This window comes from Dysidea avara, chromosome 7, assembly GCF_963678975.1.
Source record: "Dysidea avara chromosome 7, odDysAvar1.4, whole genome shotgun sequence".
Taxonomy (NCBI): Eukaryota; Metazoa; Porifera; class Demospongiae; order Dictyoceratida; family Dysideidae; genus Dysidea; species Dysidea avara.
In genome coordinates, this window is record NC_089278.1 from 15,362,823 (window position 1) to 15,388,414 (window position 25,592).

General features: G+C 39.0%; 2 protein-coding genes across 4 annotated transcripts in view; both read left to right on the top strand.

The window, feature by feature from the left end:
* The first annotated feature begins 10 nt into the window (after nucleotides 1-10).
* On the top strand, nucleotides 11-11,224 carry LOC136260226 (uncharacterized). Of its 3 annotated transcripts, none has more exons than XM_066053890.1 (12): nucleotides 11-158; nucleotides 961-2,518; nucleotides 2,564-2,695; nucleotides 2,830-2,925; nucleotides 3,691-3,895; nucleotides 5,493-5,567; nucleotides 5,628-5,845; nucleotides 9,385-9,419; nucleotides 9,468-9,616; nucleotides 10,132-10,226; nucleotides 10,346-10,445; nucleotides 11,019-11,224. In XM_066053890.1, exons 2-12 carry the CDS (start codon nucleotides 974-976, stop codon nucleotides 11,141-11,143), a joined length of 2,775 nt encoding a protein of 924 aa, XP_065909962.1. In that variant the 5' UTR covers nucleotides 11-158; nucleotides 961-973; the 3' UTR covers nucleotides 11,144-11,224. The 3 variants fall into 3 exon arrangements, with proteins under 3 accessions (XP_065909962.1, XP_065909963.1, XP_065909961.1); XM_066053891.1 differs by having other exon boundaries at nucleotides 5,631-5,845; XM_066053889.1 differs by having other exon boundaries at nucleotides 5,493-5,845.
* Nucleotides 11,225-12,451: 1,227 nt separating this feature from the next.
* Nucleotides 12,452-25,592, top strand: part of LOC136260938 (uncharacterized) — a 28,450-nt gene continuing 15,309 nt past the window's right edge. The window contains exons 1-2 of the mRNA XM_066054850.1: nucleotides 12,452-12,610; nucleotides 25,434-25,552. Of these exons, the coding sequence (XP_065910922.1) occupies nucleotides 25,501-25,552 (52 nt within the window). The 5' untranslated portion in view covers nucleotides 12,452-12,610; nucleotides 25,434-25,500. The remainder of the gene's footprint in view (nucleotides 12,611-25,433; nucleotides 25,553-25,592) is intronic.

A 25,592-nucleotide genomic window follows, 5' to 3' on the forward strand; every position in this document is an offset into this window, starting at 1 on the left:
AGCCACCTCTGGTTAACCGCAAATAGACACAACTAACCCACGCGCGGCGCTCCTATTTGGCTGCCCTTTGTGAAACGAGTGTAGTGACCGGAAGAAATCGCTCTCAAGTCGGGCCAGTAATATTTTTATTACTCACCTTTATCTTCCCACCAAAAGTTGTGAGTGTGCATTTGTGTGTGTTATGTGTGACGTGTTCTGTTAGCAGAAATGTTCAGCTGGTTGTTCTGGCTTTGGTCGCCTAGTACCCGCCCCTTATGTAGTAACCAACTTTGTCGTAGAACGGCATCATCTTTCTGTTATTTGTTGTGATAGAGAGCAACCATCACTGGCTCTATCCCTCTTGGAGGTATCTAGCACCACCGGTGAACGGATATATCAAGTTCTGACAGCATGAAAGTTAAGGCGCCATTGTTGTTTAGGTTTAGTTTTGTATTTACTTTATTGCGGACTAGTCGCCGCTCCTCTAAACTGACTCTGGCACGAATTTCTAAGCAGTAAGAACACTTGTGCATTACTTCCACTCCTGACAGTTCATCAAACCTCCAACCCATTTCGCGTACGCGTAGAGCAAGGGTTAGCAAACGAATGGTACGTTGCACTGGTTGGTTATGCACGAAGCAAGCGTGGTGGTTGTTTCACTAATTATGGCTGCTAAACGAGTACGAGCTAGGCCTTTAGTGGTGTAGTTAATGATGCGCACCAATGTAAAGTCTCAATAATACTCATGTCAATTATATATTAAACAACGTACTGTGCAGCCCTGAGCAGGAATTGGAACTACAGTACTTTCTGCTGTTATGTATCACCCACCAACATAAAACATACATGAACACAAGTCAAATAGGGGTCATTCCGGTCTTCATGAGTGACTTCAACCAGCAACATCACTGCTATGGACCCAGTATATTGTTGGAATGTGAAATGGGAAGTTGTAGTGTGTGTGGTATGGTAATATTATAGGTTGTTATGAGGTATGGATGATGGTGAGGATTATAGCACTGATCTGCTACTGGCCTCACTACTTGATGATAGTATTGATGATGATGATGACAGTACCTCACAACAAACACCTGACCACTCTTCCAGTGCCCTGGTAGGGGGACCAGTTAAACAGTATAGTGTCACACATACAACTAGCAAACAAGTCACTGATAATAAGACTACACTTGCATTTGACAGTTTGGAGGATTTGTTGAATGCTACTTTATCACCATCTGAGGGTAGTACTTCTGATGTTGGCAGAAGCTCCACTTCATCACTTGATGCTGGTACTACTGGTGAGACAAGTAGGAAACCTTCTGCTAGTCTTCCCCCAAAGTTCCGTAACACATTCAAACCAGTTGAAGCAAGTGAGACAGCCTCAACAGCTGGTCTGGATTACTCAGTTAGCACCTCTCCATCATTTGTAGTGGCCAGTCAATCACTCCCTGTATCCTCCATCACCAATAGAACTAATGATAATGGTAACTGGTACTTAAAGAATAATGCCAGTACTAGTAACAGTAGCTGGAATGACCCCTTGTATCCCCCTAGTAAGAGAGCACGATCAGAAGGTTGCACTACTAGTAAAGAGTCACTACCAGTTAACAGCAGCACAAGTTACAGTACATACTCTGGAGTACCTAGTCTACTAGGTAGAAGTGGTGCAGTCACCACTGCTAATACTACTGTTCCTATAATGGCACATCAAGCTACTGTAACAACGACGTCACTTAATGGAGTACTGTCTTCATCAATTAGTAACACTACTGCTACCCTGACTAATGCTGCTGCACTAAAGAGACTACAGGAGACTAATCTTATCAGTGATCTTCAAGCTGCGTCTGCCAAGCCAATATCATCAGCTAGTATACTACATGCTATTCAGGTAGTCCAGCTCAACTATGGTATGTTGTTGCAGAAGCTGAGTCAGAACATTGATGATGCTACAGCACAAGAAGTCAAAACTAAACTCATGGTGTTGACACATCATTACAAACAGCTGTCACAACAATACCAGGCTAAGTTGACTGCTGAGAAGCTGTCATCCACTACCACCCCTGCTACCACTTCAAGTACTAATACACTGACTAAGATGAGTGCTGCCCTATCTAGCCTAGTGACTAGTAGCAGCTTTGCTGTATCCAGCCACATGTCTCAACCAGCTGTTAGTAGTGTAACTACTACTTCTACTACATGTCTGCCATCCAATGTAATTGACCTAACTCATGACAAGTCAGTCAGAACTACAGCTAGTACTGGGAAGGATACTAATGTACTGTCAGCAGCGGTGACGGCAGGTGCCAATTATCTGCAGTCAATACCATCACTGGCTGCCTACCTGTTACAAAATACTGAGGCACAAAAACAGCTCACTCCAGTGGAGTTACAGCAACTCAACCAAATCAGGGTTAACTTGCTGCAAGAGTTTCAACGTCGCCAGGTACAGAATTTCCTGACCAGTTTACCAGCTGATATCAGACCTAAGAATGTCACTGAGCTAAAGGATATGATGAAAGAGAAGAATTTTAGTATTCAAGTAAGTTATCCCATCACTATCAACATGGTTTACTTCATTGTATAGATCCCTCCGTTTCTGGTCACTCCAGTTGTGAGGACAACCACACCACAGTACAAACCAGAGATCAAGAGTGACCCTCTTGCCACTGCTGTTGCTGCTGCTGCTGCTGCTTCCTCCATTACTGATAACAAGCAGGTAGTGATCATGTGGTGTGCAGTGATCAGTTTAGTTTGTATTGTGTGTAGCACACACGCACACACAATACATAGCAAATACAATGCATGCACATTACGACTAGTATGGCAGGACTATGTTTGTTGTTGTTACAGTTGATGGGGTCAGGTCAACAGTCAGTGATGGCTACACTACTACCTCACAGTATGGTCACTAGTGGTGTGAAGAGTGAACAGTTAACCTCATTTCAGGTACTAAAGTAATGTGTATTGTATTTATGGCATGTGTTTGTATGTATGATTGTGTCTGTATGTTTGTACTTATGTATGTTTGTGTGTTGTAAGTGTGTACATGTCTTTGCTGTAAGTACAATATGGTTGACTGTTGACTTGAGTTCATTCACCCAGTCAACTGGGCAAGCACTATTCCCTCCTGGTATACAGGAAGCACTGGAATAACTTGCTGATTTCAAGTAGTCTGATTGTCTGTCTATATACAAGCACTGCGGGCTTCTAGGAATTAGTGATTTCCTGTGTGAATCCTTGTGTGCTCAAGAGAGAGTAGCCAACATGCATAACCTTCATGATTTATGACTTGTTTGTTTATATGAAATGGTAATTTGAAATGTGTGAGTGCCAACAGCTCTTCATTCACCAGTTTTTCATGTTATTTAACCAAGTATTCATCCAAGTGGAAACTCTACATTTATCAACTTGTAGGCGGTTTTGCAACTGCTCAATTCTAGGCTGGCTTGCACCTCCAGGCCTTGGATGGTGTTTTAATGTAGGTAACGGTTACTATACTGTCTGTACATGTGAGAAAGTGTCTAAACATAGTATACAGTTAGATACTCATGATCTACAGATACAGTGGTAATGTTACGTGACACACTGTGCTTCTTGTGACAGTATAGAGTACAGTGCATCACTACAGTGAAACCTGTGTATTTTGTTTGAAGTGTCCAGATTAACGTGTTTCACTGTTTATACATCCCCTCATGTATTATCTCCTTGCAGCGTGATAATCACCTACCCAGCTTATCACTGCCAGTAGATGTCAAGCCGGTCTCTGGACAGATGTGCATTGGGGACATGTTGCAACAATTACAAGCTAATCAACCTCTGGGGATAGGTAAACTTCCTGCTTTGTCATTACCATCACTACTGAAGGGTGACTCATCGTTCACTAAACGAGATGACTTCTCTACAGCAACTGGAGGAGGTACCATGCCTTATATGTATGTTGTATTAGAGTAATTTGAATGGTCATCATACAATTTGGAGGTTTGAGCTTTCTGACCCTAAAATAGCACCGAAAATCCAGTTACTGACAAAATACTCTAATAGAATGGTCACCACTACTGTTCGGATAATTGAGGTCCCATTGTATATAGCCTTTACTAAAGTAGGATTAAATGACTACTAGTAGTCTAGTATAGCTGCAGGTGTAGATGACCTCCCTGAATCGCAGGTTTTTTTTTGTAATACCTACTCAAATGTAAAATTTCTTCCCCCCCCCTTTACACTTGCTCATCTACTTCATTCGTTACTGGTGAGCCATTGCATACTGCATCAAAGAAAAAAATGGTGTCAAATCCATTATAAAATTAATTGCATGGCTGAATATGGACCCAAATATTAATTGCTGAAATGCAAAATGGTTATTCCATGTCCACCCGTTATAAACAAAGAACAGTTTGAGAACAGCCTCTATAATCAATCCAATCATAAAAATTACGAGTGGACCAACTATCAATTACTAAAAAGAGAAGTGGCCATTCTACTTACTTTCAGCTATCATGTTCAAATGAAGAAGTGTCTCTGCAATCAATCTAGTCACACTACTAAAATTAATGCGCTTATATAATCATAATACATTACCGCACACCTAAGTGGTAGTGGAGAAATAAATGGGATACAGAGGAGGACAAAGGTAAGTCCACGGTGTGTGCATTGTAGCAGCTGCAGTTGCATGCCTTGGGCAGAAGTGATGTTGAAAATCAAATGCAGAGCCTGTAGCCTTAGGTAGTCAACCAGTTAGTAGAAATTTTTTAAAATCGTAGAAACTTGCTGGATGAGTTTGGGGTTGCTCTGAAGACACTGACAGGCTTGATTATGTCTAACCAATGCTGCCAAGGTGTATATGAAAGAAAAGTAGTAGAGTAGTGTATGTTCTATTAGAGTAGTTGAACAGAACTCTATTATAAATGAATGGGCTTCATTTATCCAAACTAATTCACTTATCTGAACACTTTTTGTGATTAAACTGGCACACAGGTGTTCAGATAATGGAGGTCCCACTGTACTACCATATTGCCTTTAATTACTGCCAGTCTTGAATAAACGCCTGGTCTCATCTAGTTGCAGGGTATACAGTTTCATAACAGTAATAAATGCCAAGCTTCAAATAAATGCCTGGTCTCCAATGAACACCTAGTGCAGCCATAATTTCTGTGCAGTGTTATAAACATGAGTTCCTTTTAAGCTTGAATCTGTGAAGCATGCATCAAGGACGTACAACATTGAATTGATTTATAAATGCTATATAAATGCTAGTCTTGTATAGCAATATAGTATTAACAGGCTGTATGTGGTGATTATTAAATGTGCACTAGTATAGCTACAGGTGGGTGTAGATAACATCCTTTGTTTTTTTTTTACTGCTTTCTATGATCCTACTCAAATGTAAAATTTCTAATCTTGTATAGACATGTACGAATTACTTTGTACCATCCAACTTGTTCTTTATTTTTATGGTATATCTTTCACTTTTCAATCTCCAAACTCGACAATTCACTTCATATTGTGATCTATTCCAGGTGGAAGTATGCAGTCCAGTAGGAGCAACATGTACGCCAGATCATACACTACCAGTTCTCCACAGTATAACAGAAGTAAGATCATGGCACAGAACATTACAAGAAACATACCAGGAACATCTTTCTCATCAAAAGCAGCCAAGTACCGTGCAATGGCAGCTAGTGCCTCACCGGCAACCAGCACAATAGCTCCACAGCTGCAACAGTCTGTCGCTGGTACTGGAGGTGTGATGCACAGTATGGCTAGCTCATCACTATCACAGCGGTCACTATACAACACTAGAGCCCAGCTGAGGACACAACGATTGATAGAGGAACAGAAACGTCTTGAGGAAGAAAGAATCAAACAATTGGTTAGTTCTCTTTGATGTGTGATGCTGCAATGGTAGTGACTATTGTATTATAGTACTTCAGTGTTTGAGGTCAACACTTGATGCAATATTTGTTGATAGTAGTGTGTATCACCAGTAAAAGTGTCCTCTCGACAGCTTAGCCTTGATAGGCAGGTAGATTTTCAAGCGGAGTTTCCCATGCAGCCTTTCGTATACTCCTTCACCAGGCAATGATACAAGGGATAGCTACAATGCCTTTTTCACTGCTGGCTGACGATTTTCTAAGACAGTTAGACACCACATACCATTGACTTTGACACATAAATACTTCTTAGGAGATATTAGAATGATGCAATACAAACCTTGGCTACACTTTATCTTCTATGTTGCATCATTCTAAACCTCCTACTCAGCATTTATACCTCAAAGATGCTAGTATGTAGTGTCTAACTACAACTAAAAGGTACTGGACACCCAGTAACTTTACGATAGGTTCGAGATCACACCCATTAATGATCTAGTAGTGATTGAGTGTGGAGACTACACCTCTTAACAATAACACAGTGACCTCACCCTCTTATTGGTTTAATGAGCATGGCGAAAATAAGACCATGCCCCTTGGTAGGCAAGAGGTTGACTCAAGATACTCTAATACAGCAGTCACCCTAATAGAACAGTCACACATGTATGGCTGTATGCTAGTGATGTGCAATATACCAAAAAAAAATATCGACATTGCAATATTTTTTCCATACTGATATCGTATCGTATCGAATCTCAATATTTTTATAACTGATATCAATATTTATCGTATAGTCAATATTTTGCTACAATTTTCAATATATTGAGTAATATTTTGGTAATTTACAACTTTTGGTGTGTGATTGTGCAATCATGGTAGAAATCAAGCTCAGTTCTGTACAGTTTAGCCATTTTAAAAAACGTCTACCATACCGTCATCACAAATTCTATAAAGCATTGCTGCTAATTATAAACATTTGCCCCACGCAATTAATCAAAAGAAAAAATACTGGAAAAGTATCGAAATTTCAATATTTTACCAATTATCATATCGATATCGTACCGAAACCAAAATCCTAATATTGCACATCACTATTGTATGCTATAACAACAAACTAGTATGAAGTAGGAATCCAAGTAATAAAAGATAGTAAAATGAGATGAATGATGATATTACAGCATAGCTCAGTGGGAAAATCCCTACTTTAGCATTGAACAAATAACATGCCAATGTAAGGATTTTTCTCACAGAGTTATGCTGTAATACCATCATTCATCTCTTGTTTCACAGCTTTTTATAATATAGCACTTTAATCCCTACTTCATTTTTGAATTGTTAAGTTTTAAATATAATTGCTTATGAAGTTTCAGAATTTTTCAACCAGTTTTGTAAATGGAAAAGACATTTGTTTGTAACTTTTTTATATAATAACCTTGCCTGGTCATTTTGCTCCTATGTTATGTATGGCAGTACTGTATAGTAGGGATCATAGAAGTTTAGGTTTTCCTGCCCAAGAAGCAGCCTCACTTATCCTTCACAGCTTGCCAGTACTGTGTAATAACCCACAAATGTGCCTTCAGAATGATCTTTAACAATCCCAACAAGTTTCATTGTTTACACAGGTTAAAACATAGTTAACTTATAAGTATCTCACAGCCATTAATGGCAGGTGGCTTGCTGAGTATTACTGCTGATTATGGCAAGTGGCTTGGTAAGTATTACTGCTGATAATAGCAGGTAGCTTGCTGAGCATTGCAGAACAGGGATCGCAGTCACCTTCAGATGTGGCATACCACAGAGGTGTAAAATAATGAACTCTTTATAGAACTTTGCGTGGGCGAGATCAAAGGGAAAAGTGTACTTTAATTTTCATAAAGTACACTCTCAGCCAGCCAGCAGGGCTTCATGACCACAAATAGTGCTTTATTGCACTGCAAAGAGTGCTTTATTAGCACTCTTTTCGGTGTAATAAAAGCACTCTTTGTGGGCAATAAAGCACAGTTTCCCACGTGCCTTAGTGCAGGCTAATAGCCTGCGGGGCTCACGCCAGTATGACTAATCACCCACGCCGGTGAAGGCTGATAGCCTCGCCGCGCTGAGTGATCAATCACCCCAGCCAATACGAGTTCTACCACTGGATTGCTTTTATAGACATACCTAAATGCTTCGATGATGGGTGGGAGAAGGTAACATTGCTGTTACGTTTGTTAATGTAAACGGACAAGTCCTGGAGATATCACGGAAATATTTTGCCATGTGACTCACAATAGAATCGATTGTGGGTTGCGAGCAAAACCTGCCAAAATATGCGATGAACTTCTTCCATGCCAAACTATGGTGAACTACGCGTGAGTTACTTTGTTAAACTAGTTTGTGTGCATTCAGGCTGCTAATAGTTCATGCAACGTGTGTTAATTACGAGTCCTAGTGTATGGCAAAGCTACACGGCTAGAAAGTTCCATAAATCATTTAAAGCATAGCCTTGCTCATGCTATATGAAAAATAAAGCACTCGGCGCTTGGCCTCGATGCTAATAAAGCACGAGGCGAAGGTGAGTGCTTTATTAGCATCTCGGCCACGCGCCAAGTGCTTTATTTTTCATATAGCACTTGCGGCTATGCTTTAACATATACACAAAATTAGCAAACTGTTTTCTATAGTTCTGCTCTGCAGTTTAGAAGTTAGCTAGGCTGATATAGTGAGCTGATTATATTGGTACGAATAATAATTACTAAGTTTGGATCAAAGATGAATACTCAAAAGATTGTGTGATATGGCACTTGCACATTCCTTTTAATGCCCACTGTGGCTAAGATCATGACTGATCGTCAATTGTATGGAGCTGATGTGGTACAAATAATATAAAGTTGCTAGCGATTGAAGATAAGATCAAGACTGAAACCTCAATAGCTGTAGTAAATTGTGGAAGTACATGCTGATCTAGACTGTAGTGTCAATAAGCTGCAGTAATAAGAATCCCCCAAACTAGGATTCAAAAACTAATATATATCACACAATAGGAAATATTACCCTATGTACACATTTCATAGAAGGGATATTACCTCCTTTAATGCTTCATGTATCACATGACTGTTTGTTATTGAAACTGGGTATACAAAGGTTCTAGTAAGGTGTTGATGACAAAAGAAACAAAGGATGTGTAGTAATATCAGTGTGAAAGAAGCATTTTGATTGCTCAAAATCTTGTACACATGACCACACTTTATCATACGCAGAGCCTCTACACATGAATGGATTCTTGTATAGGCTGTCTCATGTTTAGTAACAGGCTGTACATGATAGTGCATGTGTGGCTTGTTGTGGCTACAAGGATAGCTTCTTGCTATAATTGTACATACACCTGCATTGTCAGCAGTCTGTTACTTGGTTTTTGTAGAGAAACTGATATAGTATCTGTCACTCTGGTTTCCATAATGCATTAATGAAATTCAAAAAGTATATATTGAAAGCTAATGCATGATGTTGTTTTGTGTTGCAAAAATTGGTACTACATTGTGTGTTGTTCTTGTTGCTATAGCAATACACCCCTGAACAGTTGAAGACTATTAGCAAGTAAGTCACCATGGCAACAAGAGTAACCAATCATGTTGTTCATTATAGCATCAAATACTTCATGCAAGCTGATCATAGTCGAATTACAAAAGTTGATACCCAAACCCCATTCCATTCCAAACAAGATGCATTCCAGAGACTAGCAGCATATCATGTTTATTATGAGCCTGAGCCCTCAGAAGCCATAGAGAATAGAGGTAGGATCAGTAGTGACTATGTGTGCATGCGTGAGTAAGTGAAAATCTGTACAAAATTCCTTTACAATAGGCTAAATTACATGATACCTTCAACGCATTGCCATAATTTTATAGCAGAAAACTTAAGTGAATTTGGACAACATGACAGTCAGCTGGAAATTAACCATGCAGTGTATATTTTCTTGTAACCTTTACCTTCATAAGATGATACCACACTCATATGACCTACATACAGTGAAACCTTGCTTATCCGAACCCCTTGGGATCAGGGGTGGTCCATAAGTCTGAAAAGTCCATATCTCTGAAATTGTGTAGAAATAGCCTTACAATAGCATAAAGAACATTTTTTTTTAAATTCAGTATTAACTATTCTAATAGAACAGTCACTACTCTAATAGAGTAGTCATTTCTATAGTTCGGTTAACCGAGAATCCGGATAAGTGGGGTCCGGATAACTGAGGTTCCACTGTATATGGTATCCGTGTAGATGTTATTGTGTGCTGTTGTGTTGGTAGTGGAGCAGATGCATGACATACTAGCCCGTGAACTGATGAAGAAGAGCAGAGGTTTGACAGCTAAATATCATCACTTGTTACTTAAAGATATGGAGGTGTGTTTGTTAGTTTGTGTGTAGTTAGTACACTCTGTATCTCACACATGCATACCACACATGCTTGTTCATATTGACTAATGCAAACATGTCATCTAGAAGTGAATTGTTTACTGTAGACACCTGTTCCAAAGCACATTGACTTGGCAAATGAGAGACTGTTTGTTGAAGCAGAAATGTTTAAGGATAGCCAAAGTCATCTACAAGACTGTACTCCAGGTAGGATGACGTTATTCTGTTATATGTTAATCTAAGCCATGTGCTTTGCTGCAAGGAGAGGGGACCCTCCTGTTATATATAGTCCATAACTGAAGTTGTGTGCACTTTTACAATGTTTTAAACTACCCTAATAATAGTAAAACACTCACTCACTACTCTAGTAAAACCATTGCTTTGGTTATTTTAGTCTTTAGGTATATAGTATAGTTCGAATGATTCTAGTACTTATAGTCCGTTCGTGTTCACCTGAGCCCTCGTTTCTTGTTAATAACTCTTGTTACATGGGCCAGCTGCCCAAAGATTTAGTAGCGCTGTGACTGTTAATCAAAAAATGCTTTGATACAGGCAAGAACAAATGAGTTATGAGGCTTTAAAAATATCCCATACATTTAGTATGGACGATTCATGTGCGCCACATGTTGAAAACATGCTTGTTCCAGTACAAAACCATTGGGAGTGAACACCTGTTTACTTCTTTGATATTACTATATTTGGCGGGGCTCAGGTGAACGCATACCGACTATAGTACATAAAATGGTTGCTGTTTTGAAATGCCATCTTTTATGTCCATAGGAGCAATATCATTGGATGGTGCTAACACATCCAAATTACCTGGTCTAAATAGCAGCCAATTGTTGTTACGTGATATTAATATACTGCAATATACCAATACTTCTGGATCAGTTGGAATAACATAAAATATTCATCGTCCATTGTGTCAATATTTGTATTTTATTTGAAATATATTTATAAATTGTATAATATATTTGTAAATACTGTGTCATGAAATAATACTGTACAAATGTCATGGTGGAAGGACTTGAACAAATCCTTTGAACTTGTGGACTTCTGGTAGTCTCTAGTGCCGTATCTCTTCTGCAGGGGTTTTATAATCGTGCAAAAATATGTGTGAAGAATATCACGTGACGTCGCAAATGTGGCGTTTATTTGAGACGGAGTTATCTCTTTCTAGTGTGGTTTGCATCAGTGTTCGAATCCCATAACGCCGTGCGTAACTGCAGTATCTACGATTTATGCGAGGATTTATGATTGTTTTGGTCCATGGTTTATTGACACCAGAGGTAGAGAGAACCAATTCATGGCAGTCTAGTAATGGATAATGACATACTAGAAGCACAATGAAAAGCTGGTCTGCTTTTTGAAACATTCACCATCCAGATGGTGCGTGTAGATCAGCTGCGAGACTACTAGTCTCGTGCCTCAGACCTTTCCTCCGCCCCCACACAAAAAAGTGGTCTGGGCCTAGTCTCGCGTGGCCAGACCCTTTCCGCGCAGCCGCTTATCGATTTGAAATTATAAACGCCGCGCTACAAGGGTCTGGAACAGTTCACGTATTTAAAAAAAATCTACCGTGTTTTTCAGGTTTCTTGCGAAAATCAAAGCATTAACGTGATCAAACACGTGATCCCTGCTTCGAACTAGCTAGGCTTACATAACTTGCAGCATACTAGCAATATACTTGAACGTGTAGTACTGTACAATGATCGGCAAAAGGTGCGAATGTTCACTTTAATTGCCTTGCAAGTTCGAGATATTTGAATTACAGATCACGTGTTTGATCTTGATTTTCGCAAGAAACCTGAAAAACACGGTACAATCCCCAGTGGTTGGGGAATGTAAATTGGCTCACGCGATCCCTCAATCGCCAAAGTAGTCTGATTACTGAAGAACGAACTGAAGAGGTCTCTGGGGATGACGACTATCGACCCGTGTGGGTTTTGCCTTCTACCTACTACTGACTCTTCAACAAGTACGGTTGAATAAAGACAAACAAGCTCAGTTCATCTCGAGGTAAAAGGAAAGTAGGCGAAAGGTTTAAGCGGATTTGCCGGTCAGAACAGACTAAAGATTCAAGGAAACACACGTTGCATTTTGTACTTTTGTATTTTAGGTGTTACCCAGTCCATCAATTGTCACCAATAACGTGTCAAAATTTCATGTTCACGAATTCCAGACCCTTGTAGCGCGGCGCTTATAATTTCCGATCGATAAGCGGCTGCTCTGGCCACGCGAGACTAGAAGAACTGTCCTAGTTCGTTCATTTCTATAAATCCATAAGCGCCGAAGAAAACTGAAAACTTATCCGGTGTAGAGGACGAGACTGAACATACCTGGTTTTCGACTGCTGTTCAATCGGAGGATTGGTAAGGAATATAGCTGAAATGTATACTGAGAGTTTGGTGAGGAAGGTGTGGTTACCCTATACTCGTTCATTTAGTGAATAAGAGTAACTCAGCTTGTATGATAACCAGAGGCGTAGCCAAGGGGAGGCATTTGCCCCCCATCACCGTAGTGGTTTTTTTTTTTGAAACCTCCGTCACAAGCTTACCAATATTAAACTGACACGCAAATGACTATAAATTATGTGCGCTACTACGTGGTACCACCAGGGGTTGCTAGTGAACGCGCACACACAACATTCAACTCGCTCGTGAATCCACCGAACGAAAATATTAGAGACACACTGCTCTATATTTAGCCTAGATTACTCACGTGATAGAGCATTTTCGAATTTAAAGTGTGACCCGCTCAAAGGACCTTGCTGCAGCAGGAGTCACAACTTACAAGTGACAAAGGAGACCAGATGACGCTAAGAACCTACTGCCTATGAGGTCATAAAGTGTTAAATGTACCAAGTTTATTTTCTCAAGTCGATCACACTAGATCTTTGTACAGCAGTGCTGCCAGTGTAGTCGGCCTATTCCAAGAATGCGGTTCTTCAGAACACCCTGGCTACGGGCCTGGATCAGTCACAAGCTTACAAGTTCTGCTAGCAAGAAAGACCGGTGGGATTTCATGCAATACGTGGCCTTTGAATTTTGCCGAGTGAAATGAGTGAACATGTCATCCTGTCAGCAGTGTGCTAGGACTGCAACACAAGCTGTGGCTAACGTAAAGCAACTTGTATTAGCACTAAAATATTAACAATATAGCTCTACCGGACTGTGGATGAATTTGTTGGAGTACAGTTGTGGCACGTGCGATGATGCTCGACGAATATACCTCCATTGAATCATTGGTGAAAGATAAGCAATCAGTACTGAAGTAGTTACGTAGCTAGTTGTGTGAGCTGTAATAATACAACACCGTATGTTGGCTAGCCCACCATTGGGTCATTAGCCCTTTTTGCAATCATGAATGATTTTGAGCGTTTCGTGGGGGCATGCCTGCCCCTCCATCACCTTCTGGCTAGCTACGCCCCTGATGATAACCGACCGTATTACATGGCACTGGTCTACCGCAAAACGCTTAGGCTAGGCAAACATGATTCACATCCCTCTAATCATGTGCACATGCTAAGATGGCTGGCTATCATTTTGCAGCACAGCAAATGTCACTTGCAACCTCAGAAACGGTGGTAAAACGTACATAGGCTTTAGCTAACCACAGACAACTTGATTTTCTTTAATGAAAAATACCTTCTGCCCACATGGAAATCCGTGGATGAGATGAGAAACAAGTCAGGCGGAAAAACTCATAATGAAGGCGTGGTCTTACCCAACACCCTCAAGAATCTTTGGCAAGTGGTAGTTGAACTAGTATGGCAGCACCCATCCCTTAAATTAGACAGAAGGGTCTGATCAACACCAATCAGGTTGCATTGTTGTAATTACCGAAGGGTCCGCATCTCTCAGGAATCACATTGATGGTTTGGATTTGATTCTGGAATGGTTTGGACTTGATTCTGGAATCAGGAACAAAAACTTGTTGCTTTCGTCCATATTTCTATGCTTATGTCTTTATATGGAAAGCAAGAATCAATAAATTGATGCCAGGAATCACTTAGAAACATAGGAATCACTTAGAAACATAGGAATCATGGAATCCATTACGAGATTTCAAATCATGTCAATCAAAAATCACATGAATCAGGTAGAATCACGGAATCAGTAAAGATTCTGATTCACGTCGATCGAAACCTAGCAAGTTACAGACCCCTCAGTAATTACTAAATTTTTACATTTGTTTTGGAGTTACTAATATTTGCATTGCAACCTAGGGTGTGGCACTCTATAAAATATTGTGTGCACAACAAGATGCCATTTTTGAGTGCAAAAAATCGATGCGCTTAATGCTTGGAAAAAAAATTAAGTGCTACTATATACAAAGGAATCATACTGAAAGTTAGATTATTGGTACTACAAAGTGAGTTAGTAAGTAAAAGTACATAACCTACTTGTGCCATGGTGATTAAGGAAGAGAACGCTTGATACTTTGGCCCTCACTTTTTCCCAGAAATCCGAAGCCATAGCAACTTTTACCCAGACTACACCTTTGGTCACAACCCATCTATAGAGGTTTTCAGAAAAATCCAAAAACAAGTATATTTACGGGACGCCATTATGTCTGACCTTGTAACTTGACTTCAGCAATGTTTGTTGTTAGCAACTTTTAAAAGAAATGATGATGTTTGTCAGCATGATTATCCAGCACTATATTTTGAAGAAAAGTCAGTGACTAAGTATGCTTTAGTTGCCAAGAAGTTTTTTACGAAATTCGCCCACTAGCCACAGTTAAGCAACTTTAGCCACAATACTCCATGGACAATATGGGTATACAGTGATTAACAACCAGTGATGGGCAAGTTACTTTTTAAAAGTAACTAGTTACATATTACTTGCAGCTGAACTATTTAGTTACAGTTACATATTAAAGTAACTAATAATATTACATATTATATTACTTTGTGCCCACAGCCTTAAGCTGTCACGTTTGAAACTACCACCTTATCACATGACACGATTGCGTTGTTGGACAATGTGCAAATCTTGATTATAAGTAAGAAGCTGGTGAATAAGCCTCTTAGTCTTCATTACTTCGTTCAGTGGATTACTAACGAGATTAGTAACTTCGTTACTTGTAGTAATAATATTACGTAATATTAGATTCGTTACAGTAACTATATTACTTAGGTAACGCGTTACATTTGTAAGTAAAGTAACTTGAGTTATATTACCTGTTTTTATAGCATATTTCGTTATATTACTTAGTTACCACAAAAGTAATAATATTACGTAACGCGTTACTCCCAACACTGTTAACAACAGTAGCTGATTTGCACTGGTGGTTTATGTGATCATAATAAAACATTCCATGTTTTATACGTTCATAGGTTCCATAAAGCATCACGGCTATTACATGACGTAAATTCACTTCCCGTGAATATACGTGTTTTAGGATTCTTTATAGAATTGTGTAGCATATAGTTTTAATAGCTGTGGTGCTTTACAAAACCTTAAACACAGGATGCCATATGTAGAAGAGTTTGTCACAAAGATTAAGGTCTCCAATAGGGTGGTGTTGTTTTTTAAGAACAAAAGTAGATGGAGTAGTAAAGGGCCTTGTGACTGATATACTCATGATGCTGCCTAATACAGGTTTTTGCAATTGAATTAGACACCTTTGCAATTGGCTTCGTCCCATCATACAGTACGGTAGTACTGTATAGTAGGGGCGACGAAGGTGTGGGCGTGGTCCACGAAAATAAATCAAGCCAAAGTCATCTTCACAAATCCTTCACGGCCACTTGACAGTATTGGTCAAGTATAATCAAGCCCAAACATGTTTTCATAATGACCCGAAGCATTTTCAACCAGGTGCTACAAAATTTAAAAAGATTTTTTTTTTCACGAATTTTCTACTGCCTCACTGCCTGCCTGCCTGCTTGGTGCATTTAGTCAAACGTAGTGGAAAATTGGCTACAGCTACAGCCTTACTTCTTTCACGAAAATGCTTCAGATTTCATGGAGATGAAACCTTTAGTATTTTAAATATTCTACAATGTATGCGCTATTGTCTTACTGATTTTCCTTTGATCCTTCTTTATTGTGGCCATCGCTCATCAGTAGGGCTTCCATAGTCATGCCAGTACATTATGCAGTAATATATTGGAATACATGTGTTAGTGCACCAAACTTTTAGAATACGTTTGTGATTTTGACGTTTGGTTTATACAGGACCTATCGTACGTCGTTGACAAAATACACACGTAACACATCTTGTTTAGTAGGTTTAACTGCTTGCGTTTCTAAATGCATTTCTTTGCGACTGTCACATTCTTCGCTCAGTTACAGTATTAGTAGCCACCCATACTACCAATCTCCATCCCTTCACATTACCGGAGAACCTAATTTCACACAAGACAACACCATTCGAATCACTTCATCCCACCCTTAATACTTATAAGTATAGTTTTTATCCTAGAACAATTAAAGATTGGAATAATTCGCCAATAAATATTATAGAATCAAGAAACGTGGATTAACTTACTTACGTATAATCTTAATTGTTGTAATTATTAGTTAATTGTATGCGTGTGATTGTACCATTTGGGGCTTTTCATCTCCTGAGCAAACCAGCTGAGCTGACTGCCCAGTATCTAATCTTAAATCTCATCGTCCACTTTAAGTGAACAAATGTAGAGTCATCACTTATAAGCAGCAACTCATTGTAAACTTTCTACTTTGCAGCAATTCATTGAGCAGTCACCCTGACTACAAGATGGTTCAATGTAGCATCTGTAATGGCTAAAATTCCACCAACACAAGATTGGGCAGAGTTCGCCTCTCTGCCCACAGTTTGAGCATTAAGACTTTTATTTTATTTATTTGAAATGCTGTATTGTAAACTTGTTTTCATGTGTATGTGCTAATATTGTATTCAGGAAAATAAAGCAACAGTCCAACTACTGCTGCAATGTACTTGACGGATTAACAATCACAATTAATGTCAGCACGATATTGATCAAATAAGCAGACAAGCTTGATGATGATCACATTAAGTGTCTTACTCCCAGCTACACACTGCTAGTATGACAAGAATTAATGCTGCTTGTCAGCTCTTACGTGACCAATCTCATGGCTTACAGGGCACAATCACAATCTAAGAACTCCGCAAGACTGTTTTTCAGGTTTGAAAAGTTTTACTGTATGCCATGTTATGGAATTGCTTTATAGGGGTTGCATGCAAACTGTCAAGTGTTGCGCACTGGCTGCAACCACTAGGTAGCAATCAAAGCCATGTCAGATTCTGAAGTTTGCATATGTTACACAACTGATGTTTGAAATAAATTGTTGCCTTTGCTAATTCTTGATCAGCATAAATTCAGGTCCATCTTGGAAAGTGCGAATGCAAATTAATTACTGGAGTATATATTCTGTATTGATCTTTGTTTTGGCAGAGATCTAGCATCATGCCATTATGACCACAAGGTAATCCATGGTCATTTTATTCTAGCTAAGACATATATTATATTCGTGCTTGTAATTTTTGTACGCTAGCTAGCAGTTAACTGATATTCCTGAGTGCAACTAGCTGAATATTGATTTTGTGATTATTATAAAAAGCATCCTTGCTCTTACCAACATTAGAGGCTACAATGCATACACATATAGTACAAGTGAGCATGTAGTGTCACTGTACATGCATGGAAACTCAAAAAGTCAGCTGAACTTGAATGAGCTATGTCAACAGTGGCGTATCTATACTCTCTGGGTTGAGCAAAAAAAAAGGTCACAGCTTGCTGACAACAATGGCAGTCCTCCACCAAATATATAATATACTACACTGCTCTGAATAGTGTGACTGTTTTATTATCCTATGAATAGCTTTTTTGCTATTCATACGGACCGCCATACGAATAGCACAAGGTGATTTCATAGCTATTCATACGTGACTACTAATAGCATGTGGGCTATTCATACTTGACCGTACAAATAGCAATGGCCTATGAACAAATGGGCAATTTTTAGTGTTGTCTGAAATACATTTACTGTTTCCCTTTTCACTTGATACTTACTAGTGGACCTATACTCATTGCAAAGATCCACCAGAGGGTTGTTTTGAGTTGAAGGGTGCTTTTCAAAGTGATTTTTAGGTGTGCATTCTATTAGGATTTTTGCAAAAAACATGGGGGATCCCTATTATTAGCCGACTATCGTGGTTCATGATATGTATACTGAGGAGAGTATCCTACTCTTCTGTAGAAGGGCGTATTGTGAAGTTATGGCATAATGTCAAGGTGTTGTGGTTTGTGACGTATGGGTAGCCATAAAAGTGCAAGAATCGTTAGCATTTTGTCACAGTAGTGACGCTCAGGAATTCCTATTGCAAAAGACCTGGCAAGAAATGCCTACGCAGTTGTCTAAACCCATGAAAATACACTTGTAGTTCAGTCAGAAACGCTGAGAGCTCGAGTTAGTTTGGTTGCTAGCAACATTGTTAGGCACACGTTAAATCGATATTATGTTCAATCAAGAGTACATAATAAAAAAGGGTCATCATTAATTATGTAAAGAGAAACGGATGAACTCGGAAAATGTAACATCATAACCCGGAAATGTAACGTCATAACTTCATGATACACCCTTCTACAGAAGTATATGAGAGTAGGATACTCTCCTCAGTATATATGTAATAGTTATACCACAGGCACGAGTGCTTTGCCTGATATATATGCACTCGCCCGAGGGAAAGTGCGTATATACAGGTAAAGCACAAGTGCCTGTGGTATAAATAACAAGTATAAGAAAAAATTAGGAATTTTAAATTAGAGTAGGGACAGTGTATAGTGCTGCAATAAAAAGTACTGAAATAAGCTGGATCGGAGTAGTATGTAATGTCCAAATGCTATAAAACAATAAGAAGTGAATATCCCTACTGTGCCTGTATTGGAAATGGGGATAAATTTCACAAGGCGAATTATTGCAGCGCTATACACTGTCCCTACTAATTTAAAATTCCTAATTTTTCTTATACTTGTTTGTGAAGTTTTTTTGCAAGCTTATGACCACTAAATAGCTTGCTTTTCACAAAACCTTTCACAATATTTTAAGAATTAATCACAGCACTATTATACTAGATTATGACTCGTACAATAACAAGTGATCAGTGGGCGTGGCTCTACATAAGCCTGCAGGCAATAATAGACGTGGATTCATACATACGTACAGACTGATGAATGGGCATGACTACCATATGTCTACAGGCAGTAATTTACATAAGTGGGCGTGGCTCACAAAGGAAGCAGAGCTATGCTAAGACATGTAGTAACACACACATTTAATTTAGCATGTGGGTCAGACCCAAATATGCTATGACATGTAGTAACACACACATTTAATTTAGCACGTGGATCAGACCCAAATAACCCGACTCGGTTTAACATTATTACTAAATAAACTATATTGACTTACACACTTCTATATAGCTCACTGCGAGTTGTTCTCACTGATCGATATCAACAGCGAGTCACGTACACGTGTGTTCAAATAGTTTGGTGCTACCGGTGACCACGTGTATTTGAATAGTTTGATGCAATATACACTGGTAGATGGAAGCCGTATTGTAGTCTATTAACACTCAGTGGTAGAACCTTGACTGATGGCCATGGTAAAGAAGGATAAAAGATAAGACAATAGCGCAAGCATTGTATGTTTATCAATATACCAAAGGTTTTTTCTTAAGTGAGCTAGAAACGTTTCTGCGAAAGAATTAGGGCTGTAGGTGTAGTCAGTTTTCCGCTATGCTTGACTGAAGGCATCAGGCAGGCAGGCAGGCAGGCAGGCAGGCAGGCAGGCAGTAGAAAATTCCGTTGACTAAAGAATTTTTTAAAATTCTGTAGCAATTTGACGGAAACATTTCAGGTCGATCTGAAGACACTTTTGGGCTTGGTTTTACCCAACCAATACTGTCATGTCATTGTGAGGAAAAATCATGGCAGGTTTTTGGGTTATATTATATCACAGATCGCCCCCACACCTTCGATGTCCTTACTATACAGTAAGATAGTACTGTATGATATGTTCTACTTTAGCATGCAGACTTACCTAATTGGAAAAATCTTTAGTTGTTATACCCTTCTCTCATATAGGGAACCAAGTAAGCTGTGATTGTGGGATTGAATTTTGGCAACAAGCTGTGATTGTGGGATTCAACTTTAATACATCAAACAGTAGTTTGATTAATATAGTAATCTTAAGAGACTAGTGTTAATTATGTTTCTTTGTTTACAAAAGTTAAAAAAAAAAAAACTACAGTTGATATATTAAAATTGAATCCCACAATCACAGCTTGCTTGATTCCCTATATAAGAGAAGAGAGATAACAGTATAACATCAAAGAAATATAATGATTTCTGGATATAGTATGCACTCCTATTAGGTGTGCAATGTCTCAAGTTAACAAGATCTAATCCAAAACAGCCAAGCTGTAAAAAAAGAGTGCGGCCCTGAGAAAGGCTATGGTGAAAAAAAGATGTGAAATCCAAGGTGGTGGCCAAGAAATGGCTGTGATAGTAGGTTAATGGTAAAAATTTTATTAACAACAATTCAGGTGAATTTTGTGCCGCTTGGAGTCTTGGCACAAAATTCACCTGAATTGTTGTTATTAAAATTTTTACCATTAACCTACCATCACAGCCATTTCTTGGCCGCCACCTTGGATTTCACATCTTTTTTTCACCATAGCCTTTCTCAGGGCCGCACTCTTTTTTTACAGCTTGGCTGTTTTGGATTAGATTTCACTTCTTTTTATATTTGTATAACCTATCTTTTTTTTCTTTACCACAGGAAGAAGAAAAGATGAAGCAGATGTTAAACACTTTAAATATTTCTGATTTTCAGTAAATGTACAAATTATATATATAATACATGTATTTATTACAGAACTCTCTACACGGTGGTTTCTTTGTAACTGAACACTCTACAAGGGGGACTTCTTCTAGCTGATCTTTCTACAGTGTGAATTGTATGTAGCTGAACTATCTACAAGGTAACTTCTTCTAGCTGATCTCTCTACAGGGTGATTTGTTTGTATAGCTGAACTATCTACAAGGTAGCTGATCTCTCTACAGGGTGATTTGTTTGCAGCTGAACTCTTTACATGATGGTTTCTTTGTAGCTGAACTCTCTACAAGGTGACTTCTAGCTGAACTCTCTACAGGGTGATTTCTTTGTAGCTGAACTCTCTACATGATGGTTTCTTTGTAGCTGAACTCTATACAAGGTGACTTCTTCTAGCTGATCCCTCTACGGGATGATTTGTTTGTAGCTGAAATCTCTACAAGTGATTTATTTGCAGCTGAACTCTGGTTTCTTTGTAGCTGAACTCTCTACAAGGTGACCTCTTCTAGCTGATCTTTCTACAGGGTGATTTGTTTCTAGCTGAACTCTCTACAGGTGATTTGTTTGCAGCTAAACTCTCTACATGGTGGTTTCTTTGTAGCTGAACTCTCTACATGATGGTTTCTTTGTAGCTGAACTCTCTACAAGGTAACTTCTTCTAGCTGATCCCTCTACAAGGCGATTTGTTTGTAGTTGAATTCTCCACAGGGTGATTTGTTAGAGGCTGAACTCTCTACATGGCGGTTTCTTTGTAGCTGAACTCTCTACAAGTTGAATTCTTCTAGCTGAAGTCTCTACAGGGTGATTTGTTTGCAGCTGAACTCTCTACATGATGGTTTCTTTGTAGCTGAACTCTCTACAAGTTGAATTCTTCTAGCTGAACTCTCTACAGGGTGATCTTTTTGTAGCTGAACTCTCTACATGATGGTTTCTTTGTAGCTGAACTCTCTACAAGGTGACTTCTTCTAGCTGAACTCTCTACAGAGTGATTTGTTTGCAGCTGAACTCTCTACATGATGGTTTCTTTGTAGCTGAACTCTCTACAAGTTGAATTCTTCTAGTTGAACTCTCTACAGGGTGATCTTTTTGTAGCTGAACTCTCTACATGATGGTTTCTTTGTAGCTGAACTCTCTACAAGGTGAATTCTTCTAGCTGAACTCTCTACAGGATAATTTGTTTGCAGCTGAACTCTCTGCATGATGGTGTCTTTGTAGCTGAACTCTCTACAAGGTAACTTCTTCTAGCTGATCTCTCTACAGGGTAACTTGTTTGTAGCTGAACTATCTGCAGGGTAATTTGTTTGCGCTCTACAAGGTGATCCTTCTAGCTGATCCCTCTACAGGGCGATTTGTTTGTAGCTGAATTCTCTACAGGGTGATTTGTTTGAGGCTGAACTCTCTACATAGCGGTTTCTTTGTACCTGAACTCTCTACAAGGTGACTTCTTCTAGCTGAACTCTCTACAGAGTGATTTGTTTGCAGCTGAACTCTCTACATGATGGTTTCTTTGTAGCTGAAGTCTCTACAAGGTGACTTCTTCTAGCTGAACTCTCAACAGGGTGATCTTTTGTAGCTGAATTCTCTACAGGGTGATTTGTTTGCAGCTGAACTCTCTACATGATGGTTTCTTTATAGCTGAACTCTGTACAAGGTGACCTCTTCTAGCTGATCTCTCTACAGGGTGATTTGTTTCTAGCTGTCTACAGGTGATTTGTTTGCAGCTGAAATCTCTACATGGTGGTTTCTTTGTAGCTGAGCTCTCTACATGATGGTTTCTTTGTACCTGAACTCTCTACAAGGTAACTTCTTCTAGCTGAATTCTCTACAGGGTGGTTTGTTTGCAGCTGAACTCTTTACATGGTGGTTTCTTTTGTAGCTGAACTCTCTACAAGGTGACTTCATCTAGCTGAACTCTCTACAGGGTGATCTTTTCATAACTGAACTCTCTACAGGGTGATATGTTTGCAGCTGAACTCTCTACATGATGGTTTCTTTGTAGCTGAACTCTCTGCAGGGTGGTTTGTTTGTAGCTGAACTCTCTACAGGGTGATTTGTTTGTAGCTGAACTCTCCACAGGATGGTTTCTTTGTAGCTGAACTCTCTGCAAGGTGACTTGCTTGTAGCTGAACTGTCTAAAATATTAACTGGTTGCTGCTGAACTCCCTACAGCATAACTTGTAGAAATCTATAATGGAGTAAGTCATGAACTAGGTGAATGCTCTATTAGAGTGACTGTTCTATTAGAGTACCTCGATCTCTCATTTGCTACACGGAGTTGGCTTTGGAATCATAAGTCAGTGGTTTGTAAACCGATTGTTCTGTACTACTGCAAGAACTTTCTACGATGACTATTCCAGCTACATACCAATTTTCAGCTCACTGCACTCTAAGCGGTTTGCCTAGTTGATAGTTTTGTGTTATTGGTGAAAAATCAATCTGCTGACATGGGTGATAAGACCAGTTTTCCCAGACCTAAGTCCAAGGAGTCGCCAGCCGCCCACGCAAACTTCTAAATTGTGTACAAGAGTCCCAATATTTAAGTATTTCAAAACACATTTCTGTACTATTTCAATTAATATTTAATGGATTTCGATGGATTTATAATTGGATTTCTCAGATAGTGTACGAGAGTCCCAAGACATTGGCTACCCCTTTCCCAAGTCACATATTATGAACTCTTGACAGTACTACTGTTCTGTATGATAATCTTAGTTATGTTGTTTATGTCAGTTACAAACTAGCCACCCTATAGAGAGTTCAGCTACAAGCAAGTACCCCTGTAGAGAGTTCAGCTACAAACAAGTCACCCTGTAAAGAGTTCAGCAACATAACATCCTGAGAGAGTTCAACTGCAAACAATTCACCATGTAGAACGTAGAGAATTCAGCTATGTTACAAGTCAATCTGCAGCTGTCTATATTACAAGTCACCCTGTAGGGAGTTCAGTTAGTAATATGTTGTAAGTTACCCAACAGACAGTTCAGCTACACACAGGTAGTGCATATGTGATTAAAACATGTTATACAACTAAACATATTATTATAATATGCCAATGGGAGAAATTTAATTTGCCAAAGGGAGCCAAAACAACAACTATCGTTAAACAAAAATATGCCATTAGCTAACATGTAGCTACAATATTTAATATTCACCAAAGTTTTGAATGTTGCATTCAAACCTTCAAAGCTTAAAATTGACATTTCTGCAAATAATCGGAATGTTGGTGTAATATAATATCTAACAAGGGCGTTGGGACTGGCCCCAACACTATTTTCAAACCATTTTTTTGATCCCCACACTTTTGGGGCCAAGTAACTCAAGTTGAAACTATCAGCCAAAACTGTATACACACAGAAATACATACCTCCATATGAGAACCCATACAACCAACGCTGTCTCTTGTGGCATCACCAGTCCACCGCAATTGTCAAGCCATTCACTGTATTAAACCCAAAAGTGCCTGTAAATTTATTTCTGTTTAGTCCTTGCACATGATATCTGTTGTTCAAATCACCAGTAGCTTTGTTCTCAGCTTCGATAATTACATAGCTATCATCTTTTCCAGTCAAGCAGAATGACATGTCTTTCCGTTATATACATATCTGTAACAACTGGTAGCTAATCAGAGGAACACTCACGTGAGCTCATAGGATTTGTACAAAGCAATTAAACAGAGGGTTCATTGAAAGCAATCAAAAGTTTTTCTTTGCGTAATTAAATTTTAATGGTGCTGTGAATCCCTCTGAACCCCAGCAGTTTGATATTAATATACAGGGTCAGTGGTTAAAGACGTTATCATGTGATAAGAGCTCACTGCACGAAATGGAGGGCAAACAGCAACAATGGAAGAGAATAGCACTGGAAATTGTATTCAAGGTCTCCATAATCCCGTAAAGAGAGGTTAAGCATCAGTTTAGAAATCAAAATAACATGAATTTTTTTTTATAGTGCTTAGCGTGTGTCATACCCTCTCTAGTAGCTAATAACCTACTGAAGAGTGTGTAAGCCAACCATAATAATGCCCTAATCATGGTAAATTTAGCCTGAAGCTAGTCAGCAATCCCATTCTTCCCAATGTAAACAAACACAACATATGTACACAAGTTAACAACCATGTATACACAGATAGACAAGTCACCAGTAGAAACAATTGCTACGTAGTTGCAAAAGTTATAATTACACACACTGAATTATAGTTAAATCAAGTTTGTACACATATCGAATCTAGATCACCATAAACATAGTTGTAGGCATATAGAGGGTGCAGCTGGAAGGTTTATTTACTTTGATACTTTAGCAAGCTGTTTATTATACTGGTAAATCCATGGTGATCATTCTGTACTAGGTCACCTGACGAGGTGATCCTTCCTCAATTCAGTGAAGTATCACGATACATAGCTTGTGATAAGGACATGGATCAAAAGGATCATGAAAGACTAAACCAGTTTAAAACACCTGAGAAAGGTAAGCATCTTAAAATTCTGATATTATTATAGTTTACAGA

Excerpts from the sequence above, each read along its gene's own strand:
- LOC136260226 (XM_066053889.1), top strand. The coding sequence starts at position 974 with ATGGATGATGGTGAGGATTATAGCACTGATCTGCTACTGGCCTCACTA. Across the intron at positions 2,926-3,690 it reads AACAGTTAACCTCATTTCAG|CGTGATAATCACCTACCCAG; the intron begins GTACTAAAGTAA and ends ATCTCCTTGCAG. Across the intron at positions 5,846-9,384 it reads AAGAAAGAATCAAACAATTG|CAATACACCCCTGAACAGTT; the intron begins GTTAGTTCTCTT and ends TTGTTGCTATAG.